Raw genomic sequence first — 22,592 nt, 5'->3', positions numbered from 1 at the left:
GCTAAATCTCACCAATGTTCTATTCTAGAGATTTTACAGTTAGATTCAATTTGTGGACCTCATCCCTGAGCCCCTCAATAACCCTCATTAGATTTGCTAACTCTAGGGGCACCCAGGAATGAACTTCAGTAAGCCCCTTCTCATTATTAATTGCACTTTCGTTCCTACAAACATAAAATAGCAAATCTATTTTCATACACCAAATCTGGATTTATGACTCACTTAGTTGCCCTCCAGAGTCTGATTAGCACTATGTGGCAACTGAATTGAGTCCAGAAGGGATTCATTAGGGAGTGGAGGGATGACCTTCTTCTTAAAATTGTCTGTTTTTTTTTTATTTGCCCATTTTTTCTTTACTTGGCTTAGCAGTGCTTTAGTTGTAGCGGCTTTGTTGGAATCATCAGAATTCCTTAATATACCCCCCACTGTAATAGTATTTTAGCCACAGGAGCACATCTACTCATAACATGCCATATTTCTTTGTCTGCCTTCCTATGTCCCAGGGTGCAGAAATGTGCTGACCTCAACCAGATGTGCACCAAAAACCTTTCTCTGCTATTTGCACCCAGCCTTTTCCAGACAGATGGCAAGGGAGAGCACGAGGTGAAGGTGATGGAGGATCTGATTGACAACTACGTCCGAGTCTTTAATGTAAGGACCCTTTTTGTCTCGATTGCCGGCTATGGTGTCTATTCAGCCTTTTTTCCTCTTCAAAATGGTCACTTTTCTCATTCCTTCTCCATTCTGTATTCTTTTATTTTGTTCTGTCTTACCTTTTCCATTCCAGTCTCATATCCTTTTTGGTTACCTTCCTTTTTTCTTCATTCCTTCTTCTACTCCTTCCCACATTTGTCCTCAGTCTCTTATCCCTCCTCCCTCATTCCATCCCAGTCAAATTCATTCAGTTTCCTTTAATTTGGTCACTTTGGTTTAATTTGTTTCACTCGGATAAGGAAATATATTTTCTTTTTTTGTAATTCTTAGTTTTGCGTCTGTTATTTTGTTCAATTCCTCTGGCTCTACATTTCCTCTTTGTCTCTTACTCCTTCTTTCTCCTTTTCATCTTTTGTAGTTTGCTCTTTTTGTCTCTTTCTATGTACCATTCCTACAGTTTTTGTTTTGGCCTCAGGAAGGCGCCATCAGAATTACTACCACACATAGAACCACGACCATAACCATTTCTCAATCATTGTAGGACAAGCTGAAATTCGGGACATTCATTGCATTTGACTCTCAAGAATGTATGTTCGACGCATATGAGCTGCAGATCGTATACTTTTGCATTGCTCGCCATCTGGTGTTGCGCTCAGATGTTTGCACTTTGTTTTTGTCTTTGAAGAAGTCTTTGTAGTCACGAGGTAGGTGACTCCTCCCTATGACAATAGTGCTCATGGGCATCGACTCCATCCTTAGACTGTTTTGTTCCGCCATCGGGTTCGGATGTGAATTGCTGCGCTCCGGGTCGATATCGGTTTTGAATCCCCCTTCGATGTGCAATCCCTCTCCACTCGACGGTATTGTCTTGATCGCATTTCCCTTTTCGGAAACGCATCTTAAAACAAACTCCTCGACCTCGATCTTCAACACGGGCCGTTGGGCCTCTCTGTGCCAACCACATCTGCAGTCAATGGAAAGGACTCCTTTCAAAAAATGCCCCGGGAATGCTAAGTTCCCACACACAGACTTGCACGAGGTGTGCAATCTCTGCCTCTCCCCGGACCACGAAGAAAAAAATTGCAAGGGCTATGCATTGTTAAGGTCGAAGAAAACCATCCATGATTGTCGGGCTTGATGTCACGAAATGTCTCGCGGAAGCAGTTCGATTCCGGACATCTTCGAAGCAGACCCCGATATCTAGCTGGAACAATCAGATAATGAAGAACACATCTCCGTCTCCGAGGCCGACGACTCCGACGCCCAACAAGAGACAGTGACTCCGGCTCAACAGTCCGTAAGTACCGAAACCCCCCTCTTGAAAAATAAACCAAAGGCTCCGGTAACACCCTCGCCCTCCGGCTCAGGTCGACACCAGCAACATGTTTCAGACGCCCCGGGTCCGGCTACGAAACCTAAACATAAGCCTTCCGGCTCGGGCTCGAGCCAACCCCATTCTAACCCCGGAAAGAACTCCTCAGCTCCGTAGCAACAAGTCAAACACTTGTCCACGCCGAAGACAGCCTCGACTCCAGACCCTCAGTATCGAAGCATAGCAAGGACAAACACTCGGAACTGAAGAAATCTTCAGAGCTGAAAAAGGCTTCTGACTCCCAAAAATCGCCGGAACCGAACAATATTTCAGAGCCGCAAAAACCTAAAGAGTCTAAGACCCCACGAAAAACCTCACAAACTCTCTCCAAAGAAGGTTCACATCCAAAATCATTGACACCAAACAAAGACATTTTGCCCAGGCAGCCTGCATCTGATATGTCAGATCCAAAGCAAAAAACTTTGTTTATTGACCCAAACATGGGCAAACTAGTCGCCAAGCCTCCAAAAAAGAGGAAACTGGACACTACAGAAGAACCTGTTATACCTCTCAAATGACAGGTCATTGGCACTAACACGTCCTCACCTCCTTCTCCCCCTCCAGTTAATCCACATCTATTCATTTCTCCACCACACTCCCCACAACCTATATTTTTACCTCAACCATCAGATAGTGAAGATGACACAGGTAGAGATATAGATCCACATGGGGATGATCATTCACATAACATAGGACAATCAACAAAGGGGAGAGATGGAGGAACTGGTTAGGTTCTCCCTCCAATGTACATGTAGTTCACAATAAATCTGTAAATGTCAGATCCAAAAAACCTAATCAAGAGAATGGTGATTCCGCTGAATGCACGAAAAAAACAAGACCCCTGTCCAAAGAAAACAAAAATTATTTTCTTGAGTCCCCTCACTCACCCAGGATTGCCCATAGGTGACATGCTTCATCATTGGGGCCATCCCAAAGAGCTGCTGCTTGGGTTTTGCTTCGACTTGCAGAACTACGTAGGAGCACTTTTTTGTTAAGGAATGTATAGTACAGTGCTCGTGGAGTGGTGAAAGTGATGTTAAAAATACCTAGCTAGTGAGTTAATATTTTATTCTCGCTCCTAGTTGGTATGGATAAAAAGGGGGTTAAAAAGTAGGGGCAATATATAACTATTATGTGTATACAGTCCCTAATATTCGTGCATTCAGCAGAATCCCCATTCCCTTTTGGATCTGACATTTACAGATTTTTTTGTGAACTACATTCACATAACATCCCACATGATGTAGACACTTGGGGTGACTACAATACAGATCCTGACCCACATAATGATCCAGATCTCTATCCATCTAAGCCGTCACCACCAGACGACAACACTGGGTTCACACAACTAATTAACAGGGCTGCCCAATACCACGGGGTCCCCTTACATTCCGACCCCATAGATGTAGATTTTTTGCTGTAAACCTTCCCCTCCACGCAAAAATCATCAAGCACCCTACCAATGTTAAAAGTTTTGCTAAAACATGCCCCAGAAGTTTTTAAGGACCCAGTCATAACCAGGGTTCTCAATCCCAGGGTGAATAAAAAATACAAGGCGGCACCCAATGACCCAATTTACCTTAAACGTCAGATTCCCTTGTAGTAACTAATGCACGCAAGCGTGCAAATCCACAAGTACATGCAATACCCCCACTTCTGATAAGGAATCCAAATTAATTGACGCATCCGGGAAACATATTGTGTCACAGGCTGCAAACCATTGGCGGATCACCAATGCCCAAGCTTTATTGGCCGGGTACGACAGGGTTCATTATTACGAGCTTGAAAAGCTCATGGAACACCTTCCTGACCAGAACAAACAAAGAGCCAACAACCTTATCCAGGAGGGCAAACTGATTATCAACACCTCAATAAAATGTGCACTCGATGCGGCCGATACCGCATCCTGCGCAATTAACACTAGCATCTTATTGCGTGGACACGCTTGGCTCCGGGTTTCCGGATTCAAGCAGGAGGTTCAAACTGCTATTTTAAATCCACCATTTGATCAGGAACATCTTTTCAGCCCAGCAGTTGACACATCACTAGAAAAGATGAAGAAGGATACAGAAGCTGCTACGTCTATGGGGGCCTTACAGTTTCCTTCCCCTAGAGGCTCTTTACGCCGCTTCTTCGACAGAGCCGACTCAAAAACCATGGGTGCAGAACAGCCTTCCTCCTTCTACAAGAGCCCCACTCAAACATCACCAAAAGCATACTTTCGCGGAGCCTAAAGAGGCAACAATAATAAAGGGAGACGTGGTGGCAACAATAGTCGCGCCCCCCTACCGCTAAACAGTGACTTCCCTGCCCTTCCCCCTGATCATTCCACTCCTGTCGGGGTCTCTTAGAGTTCCTACCAGTCTGGAAATACATCACAACAGACAAGTGGGTAAGACATATTATCCAGTATGGGTATTGCCTGGAACTCACTTCTAACCCCCCAAACATTCCTCACAGACAGTGTCCCATGTCTTCAGAATATCTAACACTTCTCAAACAAGAGGTTCTCTCTCTATTACAAAAACATGTAATAGAACCAGTTCTCTTGCCTAATCAAGGCCAAAGCGTTTACTCCCTGTATTTCCTAATCCCAAAAAAGGACAGCTCACTCAGGCCCATATTGGACCTCTGACCACCAAACCTCTACATTCAGTCAAGCCACTTTCACATGGTCACTCTTTTAAGTGCCTTCCTAAACACAGACTCAGATGCAATCTGGTGAAGTTGAGGTGAAAGTTTATTCCATGCCTTTGAGCCAATGACTGCGAGTGATTTTCCTCCCTTCGACACCAATCTGAGAGTTGGAATGATCAGCAGATTAGCATTAGATGATCTTAAGCTACACGAGGGAACGTAGCGCTTAAAGCCAGTTCGAAGGTATTGGGGGCCTAGTGAGTGAAAGGCCCTGAAGGTAATGATAAGTACCTTAAACAGAAGACATTTGTGAATTGGCATCTAGTGCAAGATATCTAGTGCCGCAGTGGCAAATGATCTCCTGGGCCACTTCAGTACCAGCCGTGCAGCCGCATGCTGGACCATCTGGAGCTTGTGTATAACTGCTCTGTTGGATCCTGTATATAGGCTGTTACAATAAACCAGCCTAGATGTAATAAAGGCAACAGCTACAGTTTGCCTGGCTGAGTAGGGAAGCAGGTCGAAGAGTTTCTTTAGACTTTTTATGATGTGGAAGCATGTACCAGCAACTGCCAGGGTTTGCTGTTTGAAGGATAGGGTGGTGTCAAATTTTATTCTTAAATTCCTAGCTGAGTTTATTGTAATAGGGGGAGGGGTGGCATTTTCTGGTCACCAAAGTTTTGGCACGAAAAGGTTGTGTTGGCCAAATGGCAGGATTTTACTTTTTCCCGAATTGCACCTCAGGTGGTTGTTATTCATCCATTTGAAGGTTGTTGTGAGGCATTTTTAGAGATTGTCTTCCACCTCGATCATATCATTGTCCAGAACCAAGATAAGCTGTGTATCGTCCGCATATGAGATGGTGTTAATATTGAAGGACGATATTAGCTTGATCAAAGGGGACATATATGCATTGAAAAGGGTTGGGCTAAGGCTTGATCCCTGAGGTACTCCTGATATGAGTGTTTTTTCCTGTGAGTTGTATTGTCCTAGCGTGATTACTTGGCAGGGATCTTGCAGAAAGTTCTTTATCAACTCTAGGATACTGCCAGAAATGCCAGATGATGTGAGACTGTGTCAAAGGCCGCCGACAGGCCTAATAGCACCAGGACTGCTATATTTCCCTGATCAAGGGCTGCTCTTAAGGTATCCGTTGTATCAGTAGGGCGGATTCTGTCGAGTGTTGGGCTCTAAACCCGGATTGTTTAGAGTGCCATACATTTGTTTCCTCTAGGAATGTAGTGAGTTGACTATTAACACATTTGTCAGTCAGCTTACACAGACTAGGTAAGAGCACGATGGGACGTAGGTTAGAGAGAGTCGTAGGATCAGCCAGTTGTTTTTTTTGGAGAGGTTTTACTGCAGCAAGTTTCCATTCCGTTGGGATCTTGGATGTGAGAAGTGAGGAGTTTATGATATTATTAATCAATGTGGTTCACAATATCGATAAGGGCGTGTAGTAGAGTAGGAGGGCAGGGATCATAAGGAGAGCCTGATTTGATGGACAGGATCTCCAGATGTGATTCCTCCATCGTGATGGGCTGGAAAGTTATCATAAAAGCCGTGCCTGTGCCTGCAGAAATTCCCTTATTTATGGCGGAGGGAGTAGGAGAGGGGAAGTCGTTTAAGAGTGTCAAATCTTTTTCTTCAAAGAAATCTGCTATATTATTACAGAGGCTCTGAGAGGGAGGAATCTCTTGAAGTAAACTATTTGGATTTGTAAACAGATTAACTATTTTAAAGATCTCTTTCTGATTGTTATTGGTGGTTTTAACAGCCTCAGTATAATATGTTTTCTTTCCAGTTTTGATCAAGGCATGATATTTTCATTTTTATCGTAATTCCGGCACCATCAGCGTTCTAACGCCCTAATGTGGCTTTGTAGTTCTTTTAGTGATTGTGAAAACCATGGGGCAGAGGGTTTCTTTTTAGATGGCCTGAGAGGTTGCATTATCCCTGTCCTTTATGCAAGACTCCAAATGTGTCCCTTACAGTAATGTTTGGCACATCAGTGGAACCAGGCTCAAGGCCAGCTAACAGATCTGGTGTTGGTGAACACCCACACACATAGCTCTCTGCAGTGGTGGAACACACAAAACCTTTCCAAAGAGCAGCTGTTCCTTGACCCGGTTGACCAGACAGTGCTAACAGCAGACGCATCGCTTGCCGGCTGGGGAGCTCATCTTTAGACCCATACCATCCAGGGCATATAGACCCCCCAACAAAACAATTCCACATAAACTACCTGGAATTATTAGCAATCTTCCTAGCGTTAAAATCTTTTCAACTCCACCTCCTAGGCAAAGCTGTCCTGGTCTGTACAGACAACATGACAGCAATGCACTACATACAGAAACAGGGTAGAACATACTTTCTGCAGCTTTCACACCTACCTCAGAGCATATGGAGATGGGCCATTATGCAAAACATGCATCTCCTTGCAGAACACCTCCCAAGTGTACACAATCACATAGCAGATCTGCTCAGTTGTCAAACACAGCAGATCCACAAATGGGAACTTCATACTCAGGTTCTTCTTCCATTCTTTCGCATGTGGGGCCACCCAGAAATAGATCTGTTCGCCACACACCAAAATGCAAAATGCCCAACCTTCGCGTCCATGTATCCACTCCTATTGTCCAAAGGCAATGCGCTATGGATGAACTGGTCAAGCAAATTTGCTTACACTTTTCCACCTCTCCCACTCATTCTGTTAGTGGTTCGTAAACTCAAACAGCATTCCCTTACAATGATCCTAGTTGCTCCAACATGGGCCCGACAACCATGGTTCACAACCCTATTAGAACTATCAGTAGTACCTCATCAAAAACTACGTCTCTCACCCAAGCTTCTCACTCAGAACCATGGAGAGATAAGACATCCAGATCCCAATCAACTCAACCTTGCAATCTGCCACCTGAGGTCTTGGAGTTTGGCTACCTAAATCTTCCGCCAGACTGTATGAATATCATTAAAGAAGCTAGACACCCTACCACCAGAGCATGCTATGCAGCAAAATGGAAACGATTTGCCATTTATTGCACAAACAATAAAATAAATCCACTAGATGCTTCTATTCAGAACATTATCTGCTACCTCTTGCATCTACAATATTGTAACCTAGCATATACATCTATACGGCTACATCTAGCTGCCATAGCAGCCTATCTCCAAAATAGACAACATTTTTCTTTGTTTAGAGTGCCCGCTATCAAAGCTTTTATGGAAGGACTTAAAAGAATAACTCCACTCAGAGTCCTGCCCTCTCCAGTGTGCAACCTAAATGTGGTCCTTACCAGACTCATGGGTCCCCCTTTTGAACCTCTCCACAAATGCCAACTACTGTTTCTCACTTGGAAGGTAGCCTTTTTGGTTGCTATCACATATCTCAGGAGAGTTACTGAACTCCAGGCATTAACCATACAAGAACCATTTTTACAAATCCATCATAACAAAGTGGTTCTTAGGACTAACGCTAAATTTTTACCCAAAGTCGTATCTGCCTTCCATCTCAACCAGACTGTTGAATTTCCAGTGTTTTTCCCTCAGCGAGACTCAGTGGCAGAACGAGCTCTTCACACGTAATATGTTGAAAGAGCAATACTCTACTTCATTGAAAGGACAAAATCCTTTAGAAAGACCAAACAACTCTTTGTGGCTTTCTCCCCACCTTATAAAGGCAATCCCATCTCAAAGACTGGAATTGCAAGGTGGATTGTTAAATTAATCCAAATATGCTATGTCAAAGCCAAACACACACTAACCATTCTCCCTAGAGCTCATTCCACACGCAAGCTAGGGGCTTCCATGGCATTCTTAGGGAATATTCCCCTAGATGAAAAGGCAGCAACTTGGGCTACACCACACTCCTTCACAAAACACTATTGTGTGGATTTGCAGGCAAAACAACAAGCTAGTGTGAGCCGGGCTGTCTTAAGAACACTTTTTCAAACCACTGAAACAGCTACAGGTAGCCACCGCTAAGGAGGTAACTGCTGTATAGTCTATGCTAAAGTATACAATCTGCAGCTCATATGCCCCAAACGGAAAATGCTACTTACCAGTATGCATCTGTTCTTGGAATGTAGAGCTGCAGATTCGTATACGCCCACCCACCTCTATTTGTTCCAGTATTATCTTACTTAAATACATTACACATGGACATCTCTTTCTACTTCTTACTACTCCCACGTAACCCTGCATGGCAAAAACAATCTAAGGATGGAGTCAATGCCCATGCGCACTATCGTCCTAGGGAGGAGTCATCTACCTCGTGACTACAAAGACTTTTTCCAAGACAAAAACAAAGTGCAAACATCCGAGCCCAACACCAGATGGCGATGGATGCAAAAGTATATGAATCTGCAGCTTTACATGCCAAGAACAGATGCTTACTGGTAAGTAGCATTTTCCTTACTGATGTTTATGGTGTTTTTATATATATTGTTTATAATGTAAGGGCACTGTTTGGTTATTTATTTTACATTATTCACTTGCACTGTGCTTTCCCAAGGAGCACCTATATGTTTTTTGGAACTGTTGCTACATTGACTATTTTGTGTAAAATACATCAGATGAAAAATGTCTTCTCTTTCTTTTTGTCAAATCGATTCTGTTGACTAGACTGGGTTGATATGGCAATAGTCCCTGCTAAGTTATAGAATTATTTGTTCTGAATAATTTAATATGGAAATTTTCCCACTAATAACGAGCCTTCCATTTTTATGAGCCCAGATACATCATCTGACCAAAATTGGTCTTATGTTTTTCCCGTCTCCTCATGCTGTTAGATGAATAAATTTTAAGCCACCACAACTCGACGACATGGTTTATTTGGCAATGAAAACAGTAAGCCTGCAGAGTTACTTATATTTCCCCTTTAGTCAAACCAAGACTTAATTTCTGTCATTTTCAGGATGTTGAAATTTCCCTTGACTCCTGAGAGTAACAAGTCCTTGATTCTGGGTTTCCAAGAATCAGTTATGCAGTTCTTTGTAACATCACCTTTTACCTGGACGTTTCCAGAGCAATATATATATATATATATATATATATATATATATATATATATATATATATATATATATATATATATATATATATATATATATATAGCTCTCTCTGTCACAGTTGTGTTTTTTTCAGCAAGAAAAGGAAATCATACTCATTTGAAATCCTTTCTTACCAAATATCAGAACATTCATTAAAAAAAAACTAAACCCATTATACAAATGGTTTGTGCCATACTTTGAAATCAGCAAGTTGTAGCAACTCTGAGAAGGTAAGATAGATACTTTTGGTATAAGATGGGGAATGTTATCCTGAACTATCTTACTGATGTTAGGCAATAATAACTGGAAATGTTCACCGAGAGACACAGTAATCTCAGTCCATGCAGACACTGCATCAGCAGACCTTCATATCTGGTGGCGAGGGAACTTAGTGGTTTCATAGCAACGTTACATGGGTTCAAAGCCTAAAAATCATCAATCTGCCTTTAACAGATAATATTGATAGGTTCACCCACATGAGTATCAGATATCCTAAAATACATTGGTTGTGACAGAAACAAAAAATGCCAACAAACCCTTCCTCAAATCATCATATCTGCACAACAGTTTAGGTTCCTCAAAGTGAGAAAGGACAAGGTATTTTTCTGGAAGAGGAGGCTGGCTGTCTTCTGCATGCTAATGTCTATGAAGAAGGCTCGCATATCTCCCCTGACTTCAAATCCTTGAACTGGTTGCCCCTTGAAGCCAGAATACAGCTGAAAATTGACTGCATGACGCACAAGGCTATACACCTGAAATCACCCAGCTACCTCTCTCATAAGTTGACAATTTCCGGCGGGTCCAGAACTACCAGGAGCTCAAACAATCTTCTGCTGAAACCGCGAAGATTCCGGAAGGAAAAAACTTACAAACGCTCCTTCTCTGGAATGGCGCCCAGGATCTGGAACGCACTTCCTCCTGAAACGAGGCTCATCTCCTCCTCCCTTCTTTTTAAGAAAGAAGTCAAAAGTATCCTTATGGCTAAATACACTTGAACAATGCGTTTGACTAACACTGCGAACTGTACTCCAGTATTTTATTATGATATAGCCTATATATTCCTCTGCACGTGTGTTTTGACTTATATTAGTCTAAAGTGCTTAGATCCTTTTTTTCTCCATCTCTGTATAGTTACAGCGTTTTTGTTGTCATACACTCCAACGATGCCTTGCTACCTCATACCTGTACTATACGTAATATTTCTGCTATGTACTTGAACTTGATGATCTTGATGATGATTACACCTGCCTCTGTAAAGCGCTCTGTTATCTGCAAAGATCTTGTTCGCGCTATATAAAACTTTCAAAATTAAAAAAAAAATAAAAATAAATAAATAAATAAGGCTATTTCTAGCCATTTAAAGCCTATTGAATGATTCTTCTCTTTCCAGTATTCAGCAAAGGGAAGTAACACAGGTCCCTGTAAACCCTGTGATGAAGGGGTCACCACCTTTCTCTTTTATTTTAAACGTAGAATCACCCCAAAACTTTCCACACAGCAGCTGAATCGACTGCTGTACTAAGTGCGCCAAAGTTATTGGCAAAACCAAAACTGCTTTTTCTATGGAAACTAGGTCCTCTTTGCCTCCACAGACTCCAGAATAGGTGTTCTCAAACAAGCTGCTGCCTTCCATGACAACTTTTCCCATGCATTGAGGACAGCCACTTTCAGCACCACCCGCAAAGTCAGCTAAAATCATCTGAGTGACGGAAAAGATACTTGAAGTCCTTGGTGCAGCCCCTTTCCTAGGGCTCAGAGATTTGCCCTCTATGGGTCTGAGTCTGTTGCTCTTGTGCTGATGTGACTGATAAGCTCATGACTTTTGCATCACTATGCTCCTAACTTAGATCACGCCACTCTGTGCGTGATTCATAAAGACAGCCTTCATTAAGTCGGAAATCTATTCCCATGGGGATAATCTTATACTTGTAGAGTAGATTTCTGGATTCATGATGTGTAATTTACGAATGCCAGTATCTCCGTTAGGTCCTCTGTATGCAAGAGCAAGAATCTTTTTTTAGTACAAATCTTGAATGCTACTTCCCTTTTTACTTTAGAACATATTTATCACACATTAGTCTAGTTTCCTTCCTTGATGGGCCTTTAGACAAAACATAATTTCACAAGAACCTGACAAAACACGTGACTGCTGATTTTGACTTGTAAGTCCCCTTGGTTGGAACAGCTTTCCCCCTGAGTGACAGATAACTGTTAGCCAAGAGAGAATCTTATGCCACATTCTATGCTATAAATGGCACCTTTATATGTTAATTTCATTTTTTAAGATTTCTTAATAAAATAATTTAACACTTTTGAAAAAATTATTATTGAGAATACAGAATCCGCAGTTGGTTACCTGCCAAGTTCAGAAGGAAGCAAGCTCCATATGGCTAGGACTAAGGGTCTTATTTAGAATTTGGCAGCGCAGCAAATCAGCAAGACACCTTTCAGACCAGAGTCACAGTTCCACCACCGTATTTAGAGATGGGAAAACCACTTGATTGTACGCTCATGTAGTCTGTACTGGCTGTGCTGATATACGTTAGGGATTGCCATCTGGTACTGGGCTGAAGCCCTTACTCTGCTTTAAGGCTGTCCTCCGTAGGCAGATTTTCCCTTCCTGTGTAGACAAGTTTTGCATGTGAGGCATAGCGGATCCAGAAGGGAGATTAAATAATGACTCAAATGTGCATTGTTATAACTTTATGTGCTCTAGGCCATCGTTTTTTTCTTTTCAGACATAATCATACACTTTGGAGGTTTGTTTCTGATAGAGAAAATAGCTGAGCAGGCATAAAGAAAGGGCAGCTTGCCCGGCATTGATGTCTAACTGAAGTGCTCCCACCATATTGCAAATAAATGCCACAATAGTAGTTGAGGCTACATAGGGTGGGATGACTGCTGCCTGGTAGGCAAAGTCGTGGCCTATGCTATGATTGTGTAGGTTGGTGTATGCCCAGATGTGCATCCTGTGTTCACTGTGCAATAGGAATCAAGCTATACATCACTAAAGAAGTCTACATAGGCCAACGCTAGCAGGGTTTGTTTCTGTTCTCATCTAAAGCAGCCTGCCCTTTGCAGTTTGGGCTGGTCTGCTCCTTCTAGAGTTGGACCAAGACTGATTTCCAGATGGATTATCTGGGTCAAATGCAGCTTAGTGGGCAAAAAAACGATTGACTTGAATGCAGTCTAGTATATTACAAGTGTCTGAGGTTAATTCAGTTATTCTACCTATTAGCATTTATGTTTTTTTATGGGTTACGTGTTCTTTTCATTACTCATTCCATATTGCTTTCAGATTGAAGATGATCAGGTGACACAAATGGATTTGGAAAACAGCCTAATAACCACTTGGAAAGACGTACAGGTGAGTTCATGTCGTTGTCCTAAGGGCACCAGTACTATTGCAGTCAAGTTGGATAACAAAGTAACTAATGTTCAATTAAATCAGTTTCAGTCAGTGCTGTTTCTTCAAAGTTCAATTTATTTAAAAATTCTATTCTGTAAATCAGTGACATCAAAAGTCACGTAGAATACTGGGGATCCAGTAATCTAGCGTTCCTTGTGAGATAAAGTTTCAAGTTTTTAGAACACTAAATCACAGTGCACTAACAGTATACCTCAGCTCCTTAAACCTAGCTACCTCTCCAATCACTTGTTGACCATATCTTTGTCTTTAACCTTGTGCAGCGCGGCACTGTTTGGGTTAGGGACTTTCTTTACAATGACCACATACATACAAACATACATACATCTTAGAAACCATAGTGATGCTAATAAACAAGCATACAAACCTATGGCTGGAGAATAACCTCTAAGTGGTTCTGCATAGCTCACATCCCACTGACAATACCCTTGATTGTCAGTACATAATAATCATATACAGTGCATGAGACATGCAGAATTTGGGGTGAGCCAATTTAAATGTTACTGTATATATGCGAAACACAATTATGTTGACAATGCACACATTTGTTGTTAAACAACATACAATAATTGACATTAATACTAAAAAGGCGGAGACAAATCTTAAAACTGGTATCTAAAGTTATATTGAACAAGCACTGGCAAAGCCAATAGGTCTCTCCTTTGAGACCTATTGACTTTGCCAATGACTTTTGGCGATTCTGTGCAACATTGCCAAAACAAATAAAAAGCACAATGAAGTTGCTGTGCAACAAAAACTTTAATTATGAAAATGAACGAGGGAATTCTTGAACAAACAGAGACATTCTCTTACCTGGGTGTTCTAATAGACAGGAAGGTAACCTGGAAACCGCAGGTCACCCAACAAGCAGTTAGGCATGCCCAACTTGCGGGAGCTTTATTGAAGGAACACAGACAGTCCCACACAAAACACATAGCACCGGTGCTCCAGCTCTACAAATCTAAAATTGGTGCCTCGATACTCTATGGAGCAGAGCTGTGGGGTTATGTAAATGTGGACAGCCTAGTTATGGCTCAGAACAAATTTTTACGTTCTATAATCGGTCTTCCACAATCGACCCCCCTACTACCCCTGTTTTTGGATTTAGGGTGCAATACTTTTAGGGATGTGGCACACTACAGGCTGGTTGCCTATTGGAGAAGAATATGGGTAACCCCAGAACTTACCCACTATGCCCAAGCCTTGATGGAAGTCAAGGACATGGATGTCAACAGGAAACTGGGGTGGTTTAAGACTGTACATAATATACTATCAGACATGGGATTGGTCCACTTGTGGTCATCCCCAGCTGATAGTATATTTCCATCCAAATCCGAGTTTAAAGCTGTCTATTGGGTTATGGTCAACATGAAATGTATCCAGGCATCCTCTGGCACCTCCCTGTCTAGTGTTTTTTAGATTTAAAGCTGGAGCCCAAATATGAGTTGTATTGGGATATCATTACTTCATCCCGGGATAGGAAGTTGTTCCCCCAGTTTAGAGTAGGAACGCTTCCCATCAACAACTTTACAATCAAGTGGGGTAATACACAATCCAGCCACTGCCCGTTTTGTGTGGACACTATAGAAACAATAGATCACATCTTCTTTGTTTGTCCTGCATACAGTAAACCAAGAACGAGGTGGCTGAAACCAACCTGTGTTAATATGTGTACTAGGTCTAGTCTTGAGGCCTTCCGAATCCTCAAAACTTCAGTGGCTAATCCGGTTGTGGTAGCAGTTGCAAAGTATCTAGGCTGGGTATGGGTGCTTCGCTGGAAAGAGAAGAGGCAGAGGCAAAGGTTCACCACTAGTGAGGCCTCCCCAATTTTGAATCACCCATTTGTATTATCCCCCTAGAATAAATGTACCCCCTGCAAAAGCTGAGAGCCAAATATAGGACTACAATCTGTTTTTTTAACGTTTTAATGTTTTTAACAATTATTTATAAATCATTTTTAAATGTTGCAATAAGGTGCAAGACTATATAAACTGTATCATTCCTTGTAAATATCATGAGCAGCTCCGTCACTGTTTTTATTATATATTCTGTATATGTGTTCTAACTTTTGTGATTTTATACAAATCGAAATAAAGTTATAAATGAAATGACAATGATAACAAAATACATGAGGGAGCTTGAAACCGTGTCCTGTGTTTTTTTAATAAGACAAAGCAACAATGTCCAACACAGCACCAGCCAAGAACTGAACCATGCTGTTAGAACTGGGATTTCTGGTTGGCTAAGGCTTACGCCAAAGCCAGGCAGAAACCACCATTCTAGTCAGGGCAAGGGAGTCACACGCCAAGATAACCCCTGATCACCCCCTTGGTAGCTTGGCACGAGCAGACAGGCTTATCCCGGAGGCAATGTGTTAAGCATTCGCGCACGCACACAACAGCAACAACATCCTAGGCACACCACAAAAGGAACTCCACACAAGGTTATATAAAAATAACTTCTGTATTGTCAAAACACATCAGATAGTAATCACACAATATACATTGTGCCAACTGGCATGGGCAATATTCACAAGGGATTATTTACACCAGGACAGGGCACATGGGCCACTGTCAGAATTAAAACTTAGCAGAAATAGCACTTCTAGAACTTAGAATAAGTGTAGCACAAAAGAACAATTATAGGTCATAACCAGTAACTACTAGTAAAGGTAGGTACACACTATGCAATACTAATAACCATAGATATAGATCACGCATGGACACATAACCTCTCTAGTATAAACTATACTAGGCAAAACACAACCACCTAAGAATAAAATACATTTAGGGGTGTAGGTTAGAAGCATTACACATGATGCATAGAAACATTCAGAGGTGTAGGTAAGACACATAATGCATAAAACACAAAAATAACCTCATAATCCTAAACCAAAGTTCAGAGGTATAAAACACAGGGTGCGTAAAACATACTAAATGTATTGCATTTCCTAGCACCACATTTAAAGCACATATCACATTAGGCAATTACCATCACATAGATAATCACATTGCGCCAAAATAAAATCACATTCCAGCCCCTTGGCCAAGTGGCCATCTCAAGAGGAGCTTAAATGCCCTGTGTCCAAAATGTCAGGGCGCGCTGCCTTCGCAGCGCCAGTCAGGGGTGCGCCACCAGCGCAAACCTAAACGTTGCAGCTGCCCACTAATTGCTGGGCAGCTGAGAGCAACAACAGGGCCTAAACGTTGCAGCTGGCCCTAAGTGCTGCGCAGCTATAGTAGGCCTGGCACCACTGTGCCATCACTGTGCCACCACTGTGCCATCACTCCCTCAAGGTGGGGCAAGTGACGCCTATACTCAAGAAACCTACAGCTGATCCGTCTGACCTAAACAATTACCGGCCCATCACCAATATCCCCACCCTGGCCAAACTGCTGGAGAAATGTGTCCAACTCCAACTAACAAGACACATTGACCAATTTGACCTCCTCAACTCTCATCAATCAGGCTTCCGAGCGAAACATAGCACGGAAACAGCTATGACACACATAATTGATGACGCCCTCCAAATTCTTGATCGCAATGAGTCCTGCCTCCTCATCCTTCTGGACCTCTCGTCAGCATTTGACACGGTCAAACATGAGAACTTGCTGGAGCTGCTAAGCACTAGAATGGGACTATCGGGAACGGTTCTCAAATGGTTTTCGTCCTTCCTTCACAACCGGACTCAGAAGTTCAAGATCGACAATGTGCTATCTTCACCTGTGCCTGCAGATCTAGGTGTTCCACAAGGATCCTCCCTCTCCCCCACATTGTTCAACCTCGTCATGGAACCGCTCGCCACCTTGCTCCAAGCTTCTAATGTCCAATTCCATATGTACGCCGACGACACACAACTGTACCTAAAGCTTCAATCCCCGGAAGACATCAAACATCTGAATTCCACGCTTATTAACACTCAATCTTGGCTAGCCGATAATCACCTCAAACTAAATGCTCTGAAAACTGAGTTCCTTCTCATCTCACCCCCGGCGAAAATTTCAATCACCCAAACATGGCTCAACAACCTAACAGCACTCAATGTCCAACCCACCATCGTGGACTCAGCGAAATCCCTAGGCATCACACTGGACGCCAAGCTCAACATGCAGCAGCACGTCAGCAAAGCCACAAAAGCAGCTAATTTCCAAATCAACACACTGAGGAAAATTAAACCCTTCCTCCCTGCTGAAGACTTCCGAACTGCTGTACAAGCGTTAGTCATCCCTCGAATAGACTATGGAATTGTGGCCCTCAGCGGACTCCCGCTATCCACAACAGCACCCTTAAGAGCCCCCCTGAACGCTGCCGCAAGACTCATTACTGGCTCAAGAAAACATTCGCATATTTCCCCAGACTTAAAGTCCCTAAAATGGCTGCCTTTTGAAGCCAGAATACAACTAAAAATTGCAGTTATGACACACGCGGCAGTGCACCACAATGCACCCAACTACCTCGCTCAAAAGTTGTCTATATCAGGAGGTTCGAGATCCAATAGAAGCTCAAAAAATCTCCTCCTGAAACCCCGTAGATTCCGGAAAGAGAAAACTTACAAGCGCTCCTTCTCAGGAATGGCACCCAGGATCTGGAATGCGCTCCCTCCTGAAACCAGGCTTATCTCCTCCACTGCACTCTTCAAGAAAGAGGTGAAAACCATCCTTCTGGCCAAGATCTCCTGAACGCTATAGGTGTTGGATCAGAGACTCTGCTTTGCCTTGTGTCAATGCTCACCTTGTCCTTTGGCACTATACCTCTAATTGAGGGAGACACTATTACGCTACTCTCTTACTACCGACCAATATATGATACACGTTGGGTCACTGATTCACCCTCCCGCTGCCCCCACTCAGTGCTCTCTCTATACTAAAACACTGTTATAAGCCTCCCACACACCCAAAGTGTACCTGAACACCTCTGTAGTGGGATCAATTACTTATGCCGTCTTATATTACTTGTTTACCTGACTGTATATTGATATGTTTTATGTATGTTATTATTATCCTTTCATGTTAGTGACTACTACATTGCTCCCATTACCTCTGTTCATTCCTACTGCCCCTACCCTGTCATTGTGAAGCGCTCTGATATCTGTAAGGATCTTGTTCGCGCTATATTAAACTTTGAATAAATAAATAAATAAATAAATAAATAAATACTGTCCCACACAGGGACTCTCCCTCAATTGCGCCTAAACGGTGCAGCTGCCCACTAAGAGCTGGACAGATGGAAGGAAAACTGTGGCATGGGCTCTCACTGGCCCTAGACAAATTGCGCCACAGGGGTTGCAGCCACACAGGCTCTGGAAGGTCAAATAGGCCCAACCGGGGGTATCACTGACCCTTGAGGACCCCACTTGGTCCTCTAAGTACATATGTCCCCAAACACTAGCGCCTAAAATAAGGCCAGGGGATAGCCACACAGGCTCTTTAGACAAACGTGCCCCCAAAGGTTGGAGCGATAGGGGCTTTAAGCACATATGCCCATTGGATCCCTCATGCTCCTAAAATAATCATGCCCCCATAGGTAGGAGCAGTCCGCTGCCAATGGGGCCGCTCTGAACCCTCGAAATGCCCCTTCAGCTCCGGGGCTTCGTACTCAACAACTGGGCCCCCAAGCCCCTCACAGGGACTCTTAACAAATATGGGCCCGGGTTGGAGCCACACTGGGCACTGGAAAATGGTGGGGCGGCCCACTGCCATTCGGGCCGCCCTACATGCCACCGACACACTGTGCCTCATGCTGGCCGGGCCGACGACGCCTGAAATGGCAGAAACCGGTCCCCGGAAGCTTGTTTCCTTCCCAGTATAAGAATTGGCTTGGTAGTTTGGTTTGCCCTGTTCCCATCATGCACTGGGACAGGAACAGACTAATTTGCATATAGCCAAGTTCTGAGCTGGGATGGTGCAGTGAGCTAAAAAACGGTGATGGATCAAGCCCTGATCTTTGGACTGGGTAAGAGTGGTCTGCTTAATTCAGGCACTCTGTTCATCACCACCCCCTTTTCTGAATCATTTTGTCCACCATAAGCGTGGAAGGGTATACTCAGATGTGAGTCCCTTGCTCATTGCACCATCAGGATTCAAGCAAGCCGGGCCGACGACGCCTGAAATGGCAGAAACCGGTCCCCGGAAGCTTGTTTCCTTCCCAGTATAAGAATTGGGTTGGTAGTTTGGTTTGCCCTGTTCCCATCATGCACTGGGACAGGAACAGACTAATTTGCATATAGCCAAGTTCTGAGCTGGGATGGTGCAGTGAGCTAAAAAACGGTGATGGATCAAGCCCTGATCTTTGGACTGGGTAAGAGTGGTCTGCTTAATTCAGGCACTCTGTTCATCACCACCCCCTTTTCTGAATCATTTTGTCCACCATAAGCGTGGAAGGGTATACTCAGATGTGAGTCCCTTGCTCATTGCACCATCAGGATTCAAGCAAGCCGGGCCGACGACGCCTGAAATGGCAGAAACCGGTCCCCGGAAGCTTGTTTCCTTCCCAGTATAAGAATTGGCTTGGTAGTTTGGTTTGCCCTGTTCCCATCATGCACTGGGACAGGAACAGACTAATTTGCATATAGCCAAGTTCTGAGCTGGGATGGTGCAGTGAGCTAAAAAACGGTGATGGATCAAGCCCTGATCTTTGGACTGGGTAAGAGTGGTCTGCTTAATTCAGGCACTCTGTTCATCACCACCCCCTTTTCTGAATCATTTTGTCCACCATAAGCGTGGAAGGGTATACTCAGATGTGAGTCCCTTGCTCATTGCACCATCAGGATTCAAGCAAGCCGGGCCGACGACGCCTGAAATGGCAGAAACCGGTCCCCGGAAGCTTGTTTCCTTCCCAGTATAAGAATTGGGTTGGTAGTTTGGTTTGCCCTGTTCCCATCATGCACTGGGACAGGAACAGACTAATTTGCATATAGCCAAGTTCTGAGCTGGGATGGTGCAGTGAGCTAAAAAACGGTGATGGATCAAGCCCTGATCTTTGGACTGGGTAAGAGTGGTCTGCTTAATTCAGGCACTCTGTTCATCACCACCCCCTTTTCTGAATCATTTTGTCCACCATAAGCGTGGAAGGGTATACTCAGATGTGAGTCCCTTGCTCATTGCACCATCAGGATTCAAGCAAGCCGGGCCGACGACGCCTGAAATGGCAGAAACCGGTCCCCGGAAGCTTGTTTCCTTCCCAGTATAAGAATTGGCTTGGTAGTTTGGTTTGCCCTGTTCCCATCATGCACTGTGACAGGAACAGACTAATTTGCATATAGCCAAGTTCTGAGCTGGAATGGTGCAGTGAGCTAAAAAACGGTGATGGATCAAGCCCTGATCTTTGGACTGGGTAAGAGTGGTCTGCTTAATTCAGGCACTCTGTTCATCACCACCCCCTTTTCTGAATCATTTTGTCCACCATAAGCGTGGAAGGGTATACTCAGATGTGAGTCCCTTGCTCATTGCACCATCAGGATTCAAGCAAGCCGGGCCGACGACGCCTGAAATGGCAGAAACCGGTCCCTGGAAGCTTGTTTCCTTCCCAGTATAAGAATTGGCTTGGTAGTTTGGTTTGCCCCGTTTCCATCATGCACTGGGACAGGAACAGACTAATTTGTATATAGCCAAGTTCTGAGCTGGGATGGTGCAGTGAGCTAAAAAACGGTGATGGATCAAGCCCTGATCTTTGGACTGGGTAAGAGTGGTCTGCTTAATTCAGGCACTCTGTTCATCACCACCCCCTTTTCTGAATCATTTTGTCCACCATAAGCGTGGAAGGGTATACTCAGATGTGAGTCCCTTGTTCATTGCACCATCAGGATTCAAGCAAGCCGGGCCGACGACGCCTGAAATGGCAGAAACCGGTCCCCGGAAGCTTGTTTCCTTCCCAGTATAAGAATTGGCTTGGTAGTTTGGTTTGCCCTGTTCCCATCATGCACTGGGACAGGAACAGACTAATTTGCATATAGCCAAGTTCTGAGCTGGGATGGTGCAGTGAGCTAAAAAACGGTGATGGATCAAGCCCTGATCTTTGGACTGGGTAAGAGTGGTCTGCTTAATTCAGGCACTCTGTTCATCACCACCCCCTTTTCTGAATCATTTTGTCCACCATAAGCGTGGAAGGGTATACTCAGATGTGAGACCCTTGCTCATTGCACCATCAGGAGGATTCAAGCAAGCCGGGCCGACGACGCCTGAAATGGCAGAAACCGGTCCCCGGAAGCTTGTTTCCTTCCCAGTATAAGAATTGGCTTGGTAGTTTGGTTTGCCCTGTTCCCATCATGCACTGGGACAGGAACAGACTAATTTGCATATAGCCAAGTTCTGAGCTGGGATGGTGCAGTGAGCTAAAAAACGGTGTTAGATCAAGCCCTGATCTTTGGACTGGGTAAGAGTGGTCTGCTTAATTCAGGCACTCTGTTCATCACCACCCCCTTTTCTGAATCATGCTGGCACTGGCACACGCCTGGAGCCCCCAGCCCGTTTCTACTCACCGGGCTATTCTCTGCTGGGGTGGCTCCTCCGGTCGGCGGTGCGGGCGGGGCTCTCTCCTCTGCCTGGGAGCCTCGCGCTCCACCGGGGGCGCATCCAGAAGCTGCAGGGCTCCCTCCGCTCTCGGGAGCCCTGCCGACCAGCCGCCATGCTCCTTCTTCCGTGATGGGGGTCGAGGCGCAGCCCAATCCCAGCGCGGCTCACTAGGCAAGCCCCTCCGGAAGTAGCAGCTCTTCCGCGGGGACCAGCCAATCAGAGCGCGGCCCCGCGGGACGAGCCACAAACAGCTAGCCAATCCCAGCGCAGCCTCTTTTGTTTCTCGTCCGCGGACCCGGGCGGCGGAACGCTCATTTTTGCGGGCAACATCGAGAGGTATGCTCCCTCAGGAATAAAATAAATGTGGAAGCGGGATGGCACCCTTTAAATTATCACAAATAAGGCAAATAAAGATGCAGGGTGGGCACCTGCGCACTCGGGGGCATATAAGGGGCAGGGGAGCGCTTCCCTCCCAGGGAAAACGACAGCGCTCTGCCCCGAAAGGAAAATAAAGCGCTCTCAAGGCGCTAGAGGTATAGATAGTACCAACAGGCCCCCAGAGATGACCCCTATAACAAGAAGGGTCCCAGCAACACAGGACCAGGCTTCCAGGGCAAGGAAGGTCTCCCAGCCATCCCCAGGCCAGGCAGAGGGGCCCCAGGAAGAAGTCCTCCAGCAATCCAGGGATCCAGGGGCTGGGCAGGGCCCAGGGAGGCAAGCCTTCCCCTGGGCCCAAGCAGCAGCACGCCCCTGGTTGATTCCAGTCAGAAACAAGAACATTTTGTAAGGGGACACAGCCCCTTTTTATACAGTGAATTCCTTTGTCTAACGGTGCAGGGTGGGGGGGGAAACCAGGCACAGCTGGTTTGGGAGCCCCCTTGATGAGCTCAGCCACCCCTCCCATTCACTAGTCAAGCTAGGGTCATCAGTCGCACCACAGG

The 22,592-nt window shown here is 44.5% G+C and overlaps 1 protein-coding gene across 10 annotated transcripts in view; it reads left to right on the top strand.

Moving 5' to 3' along the window:
* Window positions 1–22,592, top strand: part of ARAP3 (ArfGAP with RhoGAP domain, ankyrin repeat and PH domain 3) — a 680,145-nt gene that overhangs the window by 447,715 nt on the left and 209,838 nt on the right. For all 10 annotated transcript variants that reach the window (XM_078653517.1, XM_078653514.1, XM_078653516.1 and 7 more), the window contains 2 exons: window positions 504–651; window positions 13,013–13,081. In XM_078653517.1, the coding sequence (XP_078509643.1) occupies window positions 504–651; window positions 13,013–13,081 (217 nt within the window). The remainder of the gene's footprint in view (window positions 1–503; window positions 652–13,012; window positions 13,082–22,592) is intronic.

This window comes from Lissotriton helveticus, chromosome 7 (genome assembly GCF_964261635.1).
Source record: "Lissotriton helveticus chromosome 7, aLisHel1.1, whole genome shotgun sequence".
Lineage (NCBI taxonomy): Eukaryota > Metazoa > Chordata > Amphibia > Caudata > Salamandridae > Lissotriton > Lissotriton helveticus.
Note: the sequence above shows the minus strand (reverse complement) of the source record. Positions and strands in the feature narration are given on the sequence as shown.